The sequence below is a fragment of the Numida meleagris genome, chromosome 3 (genome assembly GCF_002078875.1).
Source record: "Numida meleagris isolate 19003 breed g44 Domestic line chromosome 3, NumMel1.0, whole genome shotgun sequence".
Classification (NCBI taxonomy): domain Eukaryota; kingdom Metazoa; phylum Chordata; class Aves; order Galliformes; family Numididae; genus Numida; species Numida meleagris.
Genome location: NC_034411.1, coordinates 24025602 through 24039750, shown reverse-complemented (window position 1 = coordinate 24039750; position 14149 = coordinate 24025602). Strand labels below are relative to the sequence as shown.

The window sequence follows — 14149 nt, the reverse complement described above, 5'->3', positions numbered from 1 at the left end:
GTTTCCTTCTTCCCTTAGCTCCCCTTTAGATACTGAAAGGCTGCTATCAGGTCACCTCGGAGCCTTCTCTTCTCCAGGCTGAACAGCCCCAGCTCTCCCAGTTTGTCAGAATCTCCAATAATTCCACCACTGGGAACCAAGTATATTTTAACCTTTAATAACCTTAAAAAGAAAAATGGTATTTTACCTTTATAGAATCTTGAAATAGTAAGATCACCTTTGAAGGACATTCTCCTGTTTCCTGCCTCTTGCATATTATTTTTTGTCTTTATAATTCAAAGCTCTTTCCACTGTTGATAAGTACCTTTGTCCCTTTTTCATAGCTGAAGGCACTGAAACACCAGGAGAAAAGTAGATAGGCAGTGGCAGAGCAGGAAGATGCTCTAGGTATTTTCTTTTTCATTCTGGATGTTGCTCCACACTCTTGTTTCACTAACTTACTGTCCTCAAAGCATTAAAAACAAGCAAAAAACTCACAAAACTTACATGAAATAAAGAATGTGTGCAGCTTTAAAAAGTCACTTTTCTTTTCTAGGCATCGACATCAATTGAATGTGATGTTTGTTGGAGGGCCAAATCAAAGAAAGGATTATCATATTGAAGAAGGAGAGGAGGTAACCAATTATATTTATATTAATAATATAATAATCAATAATTATATATTATATAATATATATTATATATTATTAATAATAATTAATAATTATTATTAACCATTTATATTTTGTTGTTTTAATTGATCTGTATGGAGCTACAAATAAGCAATGCCAATCTCAGTGGTATAGTGTTTATTAGAGTTGTTCAAAGAATTAAACAGAATTATGCACCAGAACAACAGTCTGTGCATTTCCTTTTAAATAAACATGATGAGATCGGATATATTCTGCTATAATTAGTTTCCAAAGGGATACTAGAGAAAGCGTTCTGACAGTTCAAAATGAACGGGCTCCCCAGGGCAGTGGTCACAGCACCAAGCCTGCCGGATTTTAAAGAGTATTTGGAGAACACTCTCAGACATAGAGTTTGAATTTTGGGTGGACATGACCTCTGTGGGTCTCTTCAACTCAGAATGTATATAACAGAGATTCTTTAAGAATCAAATCCATCCTTTTTTTCCTGTCTATCTTCTGTAACAAAAGAAAGTCATCCTACTTTTTTGAGTTGTGAGTAGCCACTGGGCCAAATACAGAATATAGGAAGAAAGAATAGAAACGCATGAAAATTTTAACAGTCTGCTGTATTTACTGCTCTTATCATGAAATTGTTCACTAGGCCCAGGGACTCATCTGCTTGCACTAGTACAGGGATAACAGAAGTACATGCAGCAACCTTAGCAGAAAGGGGAAAGCAGAGGCCTGGCAATAAGGATTTTAGGATGGCAGACTATTTGCCTTGCTTCCCAGAACAGTACCTTAATTTCATGCAATTCCAATAAATTTTGGCCACCTAATGTTAAGCACTTTTGAAAACCCGAGCCTAGGCATCTAAATACTTTTAAGGAGAAGTATGTTGAGTTCAATAACTACTTTTGAAAAGAAACAAAAAGATGTCATTACTTGCCACCAAATCATTTCTCACAAGAACAACTCAATCATTTCACAGAAACCTTTATTCATTTTCTGTTACAGCTGTGCTGTGTAGTTGTCTATAGTCATTATAACTACTGTTCTGAAAGAGCAATTGTCTCCTTATCACTGTCTGACACCTGCCTGCTTTGCATAGCTGCCGTAGTCTCACCACCCACCCTCAGCTGTGGGCACAGCCCTGTCTGGTTAGGAACTTGGCTATCCACCCTGATCCCTGACTCCATTCTCATCACCTGCGTAGGGGTAGCCCTGGGCACACTTTGTGTCACACCAGCATGTTGTTTGGGGTGAGAAGGAGGGCAGTGCAGTACTGTGTGGTCGTTGTTAGCCAGGAGAATTTCTCATCTGTCATGCACTTAGCAAGAAAATTCCAGAGATACTCAGCTGAAGAAAACAAAATGTGTTTTTGTCAACATGATTGTGTGCTTGGGAAGGATTAACCACATTCTGTAGCCTGACTGCTCAGAAAGCACTGAGAAGAACATCTCATCTATAACAACATGCCATAACAGGAGGGTAAGTGTTACAAGTTAAATTGCAAAGAATGAGTGGATTTTGTTAAGGTCAATAATATCAAGGTTTCGCAAAACATAAAACCAAGTTAGGTATGGAAGTGAATGAGTTCAAATAATTTTTTGTCCTTCAACTTAGCCTTCCAGGTTTTATACAACTACTTTATTTTCTAGCTTTGAAAAATGTGAGAGCTATAGACTGAAAACAAAACAAAAAGCTGAAGTTTATCTAGAATAACAGTATGATCTACAATACTAAGTATCAGAGATTCGCAGAATGGTTTGAGTTGAAAGGGACCTTAATTATCTAGTTCCAACCCCCCCACCAAGGCAAGGTTATCGTCCACTCTTAGGGGGTATAAAAACAATAATTATACTTTTTCCTTCTCTTTATGGTCTTGTCTCTCCTTGCATCTTTCAGTTTATGCTACTTTATCCTTTGTCCCTGATCAATTCCTATCTGGTTTCATTTTTAAAATTTGTCTTATCTCCTTCTTCCCTTGAACCAAAACTCAGACGAATATCACAGAATATCCTGAGTTGGAAGAGACCCACACCAATCATCAAATATCATTTACATCAAATTTTCTTCTTCTTTGCAAGATGCGCTGGAGAGAAATTTGGCCTGCCTTTAATAAGCTTAAATCTATTCTATGACTTTATAACAGTATAAAATTTAGCCACATCTGTAGAGAAATAATTTACATTAGTATGTATTATGTATGTAATTTATCACTGTATGTAAGTTATTAGAGTACGTAAATTATTGCAAATTCAATCATTGAAGGTGTATTGATACCTAACATTTTCTTTTATATAGCAAGTCTCCTATAATTACTGAGTGATCAAAAATGGAAGTGTAAAATCCCCGTCATGGATCCAATTTGTACTTATAACATAGGAGAACTCATAGTATCAGACAAAATTGGGCCATAGTTTTCATATGGATGCAGTACAGTCAGACATTGCATCTTACCATAGCTTTTTAACCAGACATTTGCAACTTCTTGTGGTCTAGTTAATCCTTTAAACCCATGTTTTTCACTAAAAAAAAAAAAAAGAAAATATGAGAGTTTCATACTAAGAGAGTATATTCCTGAATTAGACTTGGGATTAAAAAAAAAAGAAAGAAAAAGATTCAAAACAGTGTTCAGCAATTATTTTGGCAGACAAAAGGTTATTTATAGTACTAAATGATAATTTGAAACCAAAATAGGCACGTACTGTTCACAGGCCAAATCATGAAACCCCAATAATCCTCTTGGCAAATGTGCCTGATTCTGTTCTACCAGTATCCTGGTGGCAAAAAGATTTAGTAAGAAACATTAAATTTAGGATTATTTATATCTGTTTAGACATGATTTTATGTCTGTTACCACACATAGCTTGTGCCTCATGGCAGGCGTGCTAGTCAGCCTGCAGTTCGCAGCAGGAAGCCGCTGACACAGAGATGACTGCTTGGGAGCATCCTCCTCCCAAGCTGTTGTCTGCTGGCACCTTTGGCATGCAGGTGTATCAGAAAAATCTGTTTTGATGGCTAATTATGAGGGAGTTCGGACACTTCATTTGGAGTCTATGGTCAAGTAGACTAAAACAGTGCCTGGTCTTGCACAATTTTTTTCCTGCTCTCAGCTAGCAGTGGTTCCCTATATACGCACCTTTACAATTTGTTCATTCCTAATTTTCTGTGCACTGCTGATTTGCAATCTGTCTGCACAGAAATACTGTCTCATAGTCAGGATGTTGTTTTCCATTCAGATTTCATGAATAGCAAAGTTAAGCTGCACCTTACAAGAGATAAATCATTGATATTCCTTGGCTTGAATTTTTGACTGTCATATTCTTTTTCTTGTGTGCAAATTTTAAGTTTCAACTTGCAGCCTTCTCCATCAGGACAGGGATAACAAAGAACCACATCTATTCAGACAGACTCAAAGACAGACTGAATTGCTTTGGGAAATGCATCTTCTCTTAAAATGTGGCAAAATGCTGTGAGAAAGCACCTAGATAGCTACACAGGAAAAATCTCCTTAGTATGCACTAATGTGAAAGCATTTGTGTTATAAAGCTAGATTTATAAGTTTTTGTGTGAATCCTACGCGAAGCACTGAAAGCTTCTACAGCAGCTCTGACATCATGTATTTGTGGCACAGAGTTAAAGTGTTTATCCAGCTCACTGAATTCAGGGTGTATTTACTGTATTTTTGCTTACTTGCAAAGCCTTGGTGGGGGGAAAGCTCAATTGTTTTATCTCATTCATCTTATAACTTCCCAGAAATAAGGTAAGTGAAAGCTGAAGGGAACTGTTTGTTTCAGAGGAAGTTAATGGCACATAAAAACCCGTGATCATAACAAAACTTAACTGTAGTAAAAGCATTTTCAGATTTTATTTATTGCATTGTGTGGGCTGCTTTGGGGGGAAGGTAAGATATTCTAAATGTAGGATCACAGAAGTAGATAGTCTCCTCTTTGCCTACTCCAGTTCGCCACTTAAACAAAATGAATCTCAAATAACTGCTTTTAACTTCATTACAATTCATATTCTCTTCACACCTGATGTTGAGTCTAGAGATAACTGTGCAGTTCCATGCAGAGAAATTTAAATCAGCCTTTCATCTGCCACCTGCAACACATTTGCACTGGCACAATATTGTACTTGATTTTAGAAGCCCTCCTTCTCATTGCATTGTATTCCACCTGAAGTTTTTGTTCTCAGCAGCCGGGTTGTTTCCTATAGATACAACCAGCTACATACTGATCCAGCCCCAAAGATCAGAGCCTTGGCATCACTCTCCTAGAGAAGATTCTCAGGATGGAAAGCTCCCCTCTCCTCTGATTACCTGGGCCAATCCCGTCAGCTGCTTATAGCATATTTACACTTTCTGCTTGAGATATATTTGTCTTGCTCTGGAACATGACATAGCTCTGTCTGAGCTCATCTGCATTTCCCAACCTGAGCTTTGTTTTTTCTTTTTCTCCCCCTCACATATATACCACAAGTAGGATGTGACTCCAATTTCTGACAAACGTGCTGAAATGAAGGTTAGCCCCTTCTTCTACCTTATGCTGCTCTCTAGGCAGCACACTTTTGAGAAACTCTCCCCTAGCAACTTCCATTTCCCTCTAGACTGTATAGGGATAAGGGATGCTGATGGGGAGGGGCTCTGACAGTCATTCCAGTCAGTCAGTCATGTCCAACCCACAGCCCCGCGCTCTAAAGGCAGCGACTCTTCCCCACAGAGCGGCTCCAGACACATACCCATCACTCAGCAACGACCAAACCATCAGTGTGCTATTGACACTGTGTCAAATGAAACCAGGGCATGGGCAGGGCAATGCTGTGCATTGTTGACTCAAGCAATGGCAGATAATTGTATAGCCAATGTATCAAAACACATACACAGTGCTCTAAACAGCAAAGAATAAGCAGCCGTACTTTCCATTTTGACCTCTCTTACCAGAGAGAAGTGTACTTCACTTCACAACCACACCTTATTCACATGATCGCTTTTTGGCAGTACACACATTTGTGAATAATTGTCAAAGGTGAAGTATAGGGAGAGCAAAATTTCATCTCTAATCTCCGATGAGTACCTTGAGAGCTCACTAAGAATTGCGGTCACTGCCATCAAACCAGATGGATGCATTAGTTTCACAGAAACAGGGTCACATATCCCACTAGTTTTATGTTTTGGTTCCTCTCTTTTTTTAATGCTTTAAGAAAATATTAAAAATCAAATTGTTTTATTATTTAAATATTAACAGTATTGTATATTTTACAAGGGCTGCTCTGAAAGTAGTGCCTCCTATTTTATTATGTTTGCCCACAACTTCAGAGGCAGATGTTGGTGGTATGGCAGTAGAGGTTGAACTTTCCCACCGATATTCTGTTACATGTTGTTGCCATGTGACAGATGGCAGCAGAGGGACAGTCTGCCAGAATGGTGTCTGACATGGAACCCTGTATGGAACAAAGGTGCATCACTGAATTCCTCCATGCAGAAAAAAATGGCATCTATTGACATTTATCAACATTTGCAGAATATTTATGGAGACCAAACAGTGGATGTGAGCACAGTGAGGTGGTGGGTAGTGCATTTAAGCAGTGGCAACAGTGGGTCACCTTCACTGGTGCAGATTTATTTTTTTATGAGTGCAGCATGCAGGCTCTTGTTCACCACTGGTGAAAATGCTCAGCTAATAGTGGTGACTATGTTGAAAAACAGTGGTTTGTAGCTGAGAATTTGCTCTATCAAATAGTGTTACTGTGCTCTCTGCATCTGATGTAGTTTCCATGGAAATAAATAGGAGGCATTACTTTCAGAGCAACTCACATATACGCAGCCCAAGACAGTTGCTCTTTACTCAGTGTGGCCCAGGCAAGCCAAAAGATTGCACCATGCAGTAGGTGGTACTGTAGTGCTTTTCTCTCAAGTAAAATTGAAAACATGAGTCAAATCAAGAGAAATCTTTTTTGCTACTTATATTTTAAGAAGCACATTTTATTTGGTGAAAACTCTTTGAATATTGTAATAAGAAACAAAGCTTCTATTACAAAGCAATGAGAATAATGATCTTTTTTGCATCAGAAAGAAAGACTGCAAATTAGAAATAAGTTCACTGCATAAAATTGTTGGGATGAGGCTTGGCTGGTATTCATGTTTCACAAGTGACGTGTAAACGAGAAGAAAAAACAACAGTTTTCTCTGCCTGTCTTATCTGTTTGCCTCCCTGACTTCTGATGGCTGAGACACCTCATAGTGAGTAAAGAAGAAAAATTGTTTTTCTGTGCTCATATGGATCGGTCACTACTGAAGTCTGGAGAACACCAAGACTCCACTCCCATGTCAGAATTTGATTTGCTCTTCAAATTAATTTAGTACTTAATCTAACATGCAATGCAAGCCAGAGTATGCGAAGTCAGAGCCTGATCCCAGAAGTGGCTGAGCAATCCCAAATTCCACTTTCAGAAGCAGTACTCAAAGTACACTGCAAACTGAAGATATCTACAGATATTTATTAATAAACTCTCTGCCCCAGAAGCTCTTGCAGAGCTCTGGACTACTACATCTAGGCAGAGTTTGATGTCACCATTAGATATAAATTAGCAAGCCATACACTCACTGCACAGTTGTGCTTAAAATAGACCTGTTAGAAACAGTGTGTTCTTCCCCTATGACTTCCTTTGTTACTCTGTTAAAATGCATGCATCTGGATGAAAGAGCAATAGTCCCACCACTTTCATATAGCAGGGATGATACTGCTCTTTTGGAGGTAGTATTCACACTTTCTACTCCCCTAGCAAAATGAATTCCTACCAAGACAAAAGTAGCTTTGGTGACTCTCTCACTGAAGTAAACATCCTACTTCTCCATATCTCCACCTATTTTTGCCAGAAATTCCTGCCAGAGACTGCATAATTGAGGTGGAATACTTCTTTATAGACTGGTCCTGCTGCCTTCCACTGAAGTTTAACATAACACTATCTAGTTTGAAGCACGATCACACACACACCAGCACTTCATTACTGTGGATTTTTTTTTTTTTGGGGGGGGNGGGGGGGGGGGGGGAGGATACATCAGAAGAGGTTGAAATGCAAAGCTTAGTAAGCACTGAGGAAGAAGATTAAATAAAGTTCCAGCAAAATGACAGCATAATACTGTATTGGCGAACTGTCCTGTGAAATGGGCATGGATTGTAACTCACTGAGATGCTGAACAAGCTGACAGTTTCCTCAGTAAAGTTCAGGGTATAATATAAGCACATCAGTAGGTTTGGTAATCACTACCTTGCAGAGTGGCATCAGATAATTTATGGATGACTAAATCATACTGACATTTTTCCAAAAAAAGTTTGAAGAATAGACCGTAATTTACAATGAAAGGTAGTATTTAAATTCAGACAGAAAAACACTTCTATTAACAATGCATAGCCCATCTCACTCCTCCTCTCCCACTACAAAACAATACTTTAAATTCAAAGTTAGTGTTGCATTAAGAATCTTTCCTTCTGACTGTGATGCTCTACTATTGAGCTGAATGGTCCCTTTCCCCTCCCTAGTCTTCCATTACGAGAAAGATGCTCATCCATCACAAGCAGCACAAAAAAACTCTCCTTCTGTTCTTTCCCTCATCAACATTTCTATCGAAGCATCCAGGAGTTGCTCCCTCAATAGCTATCGGGAAGATACCACTCCAAAAATCATTTCAAAAAGGAACTTCCAATTTCTGCAGTGCCAGTGCCATACTAACAACGGCCTGTGCGATAATCCATCAGGATCTTATGTTTTAGATAAGACGAGTCTCCACAAAAAAGGAGATCATTTCTCTGCTCCAGTCCCTTTAGGTTGTACGATGAGTGGTTCAAGCCTCTACTGACACGCTCAGTAATGAGGGCTACTGTCACATTCATACAGTCATTCAGTAGCACACAAGAAAATGACATGAAGAGAACATGGGGAAATGGAGTGCAAGGAGGATAAGTAGCCTGGCATTATGGCCACCTAGACGAGAGTTATAATTTAGCCATGGTTATCTCGCTGGTACAAGGTGAGCTCATGCAAGAGCTCTCAGCATGAGCTTTTTTCCAGTATATATTCAGTTCTCTCTGCTGTTTCATTCCCTTGCCAGTGTATTTATACTTACATTTATAAGTGTTCCTTGGATCCTCAGACAAATACATCAATCAATAGCTCAAAACTTTCAGAAGTAACCCTGATTTAAAAATTTGATTGATCTTTTCTAATGTTGGAAAAGGTTTGGTTGATGGTTTTCATTACACTTGGGTGATTTTTTCTGTCTTTATGTTTCATCAGGTCTTTATTTCCATTTTGCTAAAATTGTAGTTAATGACTATAAATAAAAAGATTCCATTGCCTGAAATCTGACTCAAAGTTAGAACTACAATTTCAACAACTAGATAAATTACTCTGGTTTCTAGCTATGGCAGAGAGAATATGAGAAGTATATAGAAGCTTGCCAGAGAGTGGCAGAACAGGAAAAGTTGACTTTTTGGATTACTGTTGTCCATCATTATACAAAATGAATAAAAATGTGCCCATTTTTCCAGGTCAATGAGAGACCTGCTTACAGATTGTAGCGCAGCTCTGCCATGAAACATGAGCTCAGATCTGGGCACCTCAGAGCCCCAAAGCTATTCTGAAAACAGAACTATGGAAAGGTCACTGAAGGCAGAATTACAGGTTCAGTGGTACTGTCCTTATGTAAGCTAAGGACATAATCCTTTTACATACACAGTAGGCAGAGGAGCAGCTGTTGCAGGGCTTCAAAATATCCACAGAAATAAAGCAGAACAGCTTCTAAATGGGCAATTATTCCCACCTGAGAAAGCTCTGTTAAAAAATAAAAACAACACACACCTCAGACAAATGGGCATGCCTATTTAGAGCATATTGGAAAAAGCGGTATTTAATTTGACTGAATTTAACAGCGAAGACCCTGATGCCTCTGTACTGAACAACAACAAAAATGAAGCATTATATACAGTGGAATTAGCAGATATCTCGACCATAAAGTCCCCTCAGCCATAAAATCCCAGTCCCACAGTGTAATTGCCAGGAATAGAGACAGTAGAATGGGATTTCACTGCATTCATGGAAGAGCTCTTCAAGCAATTACATACATACATATATATGTATACGAGGTCTATGTGCAGATAAATAATATATATTTCATAAAATTTTAAAAAGCAATGAAGGTTGGAATTATTTTGTATTGTTAGAAAAATCTATTTGCGAACAGTCTGAATGTATTTGTACATATATCTTTTATATGCCGAATATGATGTACAGAATATTTTAGAGCACTTGACCTAATGTTATTTTCCTATTCCTTCAGCTTTTTTACCAACTGAAAGGAGACATGTGTTTGAAGATAATTGAAAATAGGAAGCATAAAGACATTGTCATCCGAGAAGGGGAGGTAAAACATGATTGTTTTTTCCTCTTACTGTTGTACATAGGTGTGTTAAGTTACTATTTTATGAAGTATTTCAAGATCAGTTTACCACTGCTGGGTAAGAGATGGCATTGGGATAAAAAAAATATATAAGCAATAAAAGCTTGGATACAGTGTAGCAAATTTCACATAATTAACAGCAAACTATAATACTCTGTGCAACATTTCACAATTTCAATAGCAGGTAATCTCTAATTGCTTGCTTTCCCAACCATCATAGTATCAGAACAGTTTAAAAAAAAATTATAGATAAAGCATACCCAACTGTATTCAGATGTTTTTCCATATAGTAGCAGACTTGCTACAGCACATAGTTCAATGCTATCAAGCAGATTGTGACTAGATGTTTTTCTTGACGTTACTACTAAAGATGTTTTACTACTGCTACTCAGTTATTGTCCAAAGCTTGAACTGCATTCAGCTTTTGAAAGGATTAAATATTAGATCTTGTGAGGCCACTCTTTAAAGGAAACGTAACAGACCCTACAGCTTAATGTCACTAAAAAGAAGTATTACAGCCTTTTCAACAAAGAAACAGGATGTAAGCTTTCAAACCTATAGATGAGGAAAGTTCAGTAATAGACTCCACACTTGGAAAGTACATCCACCTTGGCATGTACCAGAAGTATTAATGAGAAGGAACACACAATATCCTTAGTGGGAAGGCTGACACCAGTCCTGGTGAAGTACTATCGTTAGCTCTGCCTTGCAGACAGAGAAATTGAAGTGGCTTGTCCAAACTTGGCTAAGGAATCCATAGTACTCAAGATCAGCACAGCCTTACCACCTTCTTACATAGTCACATAGCTGCTAGAAAAAGATTTGTTCTCAAACTTCAGTAATGGGCTTCTCCCAGCCAAATATTACTTAGTCATGTAAGTGACAGAAAACAAGTAGTTCCTCATATTTGTTAATTATTTCTGGAGAACAACACACCTCATTGTGCAGTCACGTCTTGCTATGTTGCAGGGGCACCTGTGGATGGTAGTTTAGAAATCTTCTTGAGCTGACAACTAACCATCTTTTTCTTTCTATTTCTGCTACTCAGAAATTGCAGTAAATTTATAGATTTCAGATAGATAGAGTAACTGGTTAGATTCTGTTTTAATTGTGTCTAGCAATGATGATTAAACTAGGAAGGACAGCACCACACTGCAATAAAGGCAATGCTGATTGCTGAATCAACGATCATCATTCACTGAGAAAGCAAGAAGCAGCATCTCCTTGGCTACTGATACTGAATTAAATACGGCTGCAAAGGAGCAGCATAGATCAACACAGAGTAGCAGGAAAGTAGGGCAGCGAACAAAGGACTTTGCAGGGGAAGGACTACAGATGAAACAGATCTAACACTGATGCTTTCCTATTTCTTTGTCTGAACAGATGTTTCTCCTACCTGCCAGGATACCTCATTCTCCTCAAAGATATGCAGACACTGTAGGACTTGTAATTGAGAGGCAAAGACAAAAGACAGAAATGGATGGACTCAGGTGAGATACAACTATGGGCTAATCTGTCAGGATTCATAATATGCAATTAATTTATCATGTCAATACAATACTGTGTTGTACTTTCTTGATAATTTAACAGATTTATCCTGGCAGTTTTGTACTACTTTTGTCCAGAAATTTATCTATACACACATATACAGAGATCTCATGTAGCATTTGACTTATTCAAGCAAAGAATGGGTTGAGATGTCCTTACAATACGTGCTATGATTATAGCTATCAAAATATGTTTTGCTTACTACTATCATCTGAAGATGAAAAGTCTCAGGGTTTTGCAGCAGTACAAATCAGAAAAGATTTTTCTATCAGTTCTGGCAAGTTGAACATTAATTCCTTCTTAAGCACTGAAAGCAAAAAGATAAAGAGCTTTTCTGGCAAGCGTGTGGGTAGCTGGAAACAAAAGTCAATTTTCTTCACACTAACACCTCTACATGGTAAGCGCATCTGCCTAGATTTTATTGCTGTATGAGAACAATGTCTTCAAGTAAATGAGAGTTTTATTTTGTATTCTAGTGGGAGCAGGACTGAGCCTTGTTCTGCAATCTTACAGCTTTCATAAGGCTAGGAGGGCAAGTTGTGGCAGATAGAGAAGCTGGCTTGATATTAAATGGGTACTGACTACAGTGAGATTATAATAACTCATGTAATTTAAGAAGATTTAAAATTTCAGCAATATCTGTAATGTATGTTTCTGTCCTTTTGCCTACAGTTTTGATGGTTTCATGAGCCCTATCACAGTAGGGTGACTGTGAATATGCAAAGTAGAAATACTTTTTATTCAAAAAAAGAAATATAAAGAAATAGGAAACTAAGAAAGGGACTGTTCAAAAAGTCACTGGAATGGATTCCAAGCTGAAGACAAATACAGCTAGCTTGAAACAGCATTCATCTACACACTTTTTTTTGGTTGTTGTTTTTTTTTATTTTCATAGCAGGTACATGAATTCTGAATATTGACATTATTCAAACAGATACTGTGAGCTGAAGACAATTGGCTAGTGATCCAGAAAACAATATTTACTAGTAATAAAAGACATAAGTACCTTTACAGAACTTCAAATAAAATAACGTGCCTTGTACAAGAAGTTTGGGGATGGCATAAGTTAAGGAGATGTTGAATAGCTTTCAGAGGCAGATAGAACTAGGGATCCACACTGTGATACAGTCATGTTCTTGGGGAGAATTAAAACTAATTAAAAGCTAGCATATGGCTAGCAGGTGGAAACAATAATTGAATTAACAAAGCATGCTCTTAATTGAAATATCTAATCAGGTATCTGAAAATACATCACTTGAATGTTTTTACACTGAAATTATGAAAAAGATGCCTAAAGTTCAGGAAGTGAAAAATAATGTTTCATTTTTGAAGTGGTATTGGCTCTGTACTGGGAAATGGGATTTACAACCAGAGCTTCTGTTGTTGTCAAACTTCTCACTTCCACTTACCTGCAAAGATTGCTTTGAAGCATGCTGACTTAAGGTCTGAAGTGATGCTGCCATTACATTATTTACCATACCAACAAGCTTCAGTCATAAATCAGAGCCCCCAGCATGCTGAATTTTGTGTAAGTGAAAGGCTGAAACATAGGGGCAGTCTCTAATTAATTTTTACATCCTTTGTTTTATAATAAAAATGCACTAGCAAAAATTAATCCTATGGCAAAGAAGTTAAAGTTTGGTTTTAAATGTTAGATTGGATTCTTTAATACTTAGTAAGGTGTAGAGTCCTACTTAGGCTTTCCTTGACTAAGGCATTAGTAACATCTCTCTTCTCTGTAGATTCTCAGATGTCCAAAATTTGCGCTTAGCTTTTTCCACATTGGAGGCATTAATGATACTCCTCACTTCCAAGTGCTTTCTTTTTGCAAAACTTGAGGAACTAGGGAGCTTGTAGAAATTTTCTACAAGCTAGGCAATACTGATATAGTTGTATGACACTCATGAATACACAAATACACCAGAGTACAATCTTATAAGCCTTGTTTACCTCTTTAAACATGAATTTCAGTCACTAGCCCAAAGGACACATAGGATCTACTTACAATCACTTGTATTACATGACTGTACTGAAACATCCCTACCCTGTAGCCATGTTTTTAATTCGTAGGTAAATTCTGTATGTGCTATTCCATAGGACTACAACTATCTTGTCCAACTGATCTCAGCACAATTTATTTAACCATTAAGTCAGAATAATGCAAGTAAAACACTAAGTTCCTTTTCAGAAGGGTGAGCTCAATAATATCTCCCAAATTTATGCAACTGGAAGCCATCTACATTTTTGCAAACAAGTCCATAAACTACCTTGTATTCTTATCAGCCCATGCACAAACAATAAGCAAGTGGACTCTTGAAAGGAATATTTATCTAATACTTTAATGGAAGCAGTTGTTGGGAACTGTATTTGGTGACAGTTGTTTTTGTATTAACTTTACCCAAAGCAAGAGCTATTGGTCCCAAAGTATTATGGCACAATTAAGTTTCTAGGATTAAGTGTGGAAAGTTTCTGAAAAGAATTTGGTGAATTATCTGTGGTTAATCAGCAGAACTACAAGGCCTTCAAC

General features: G+C 37.7%; 2 protein-coding genes across 15 annotated transcripts in view; one reads left to right on the top strand and one right to left on the bottom strand.

Moving 5' to 3' along the window:
• The window catches only part of MTA3 (metastasis associated 1 family member 3), a 696451-nt gene that overhangs the window by 491082 nt on the left and 191220 nt on the right, over positions 1 to 14149 (bottom strand). The gene's annotated exons all lie outside the window — the stretch shown is intronic.
• HAAO (3-hydroxyanthranilate 3,4-dioxygenase) overlaps positions 1 to 14149 on the top strand; it is a 31540-nt gene that overhangs the window by 3810 nt on the left and 13581 nt on the right. The window contains exons 2-4 of the mRNA XM_021389473.1: positions 536 to 614; positions 9955 to 10038; positions 11458 to 11564. Coding sequence (XP_021245148.1) covers positions 536 to 614; positions 9955 to 10038; positions 11458 to 11564 — 270 coding nt within the window. The remainder of the gene's footprint in view (positions 1 to 535; positions 615 to 9954; positions 10039 to 11457; positions 11565 to 14149) is intronic.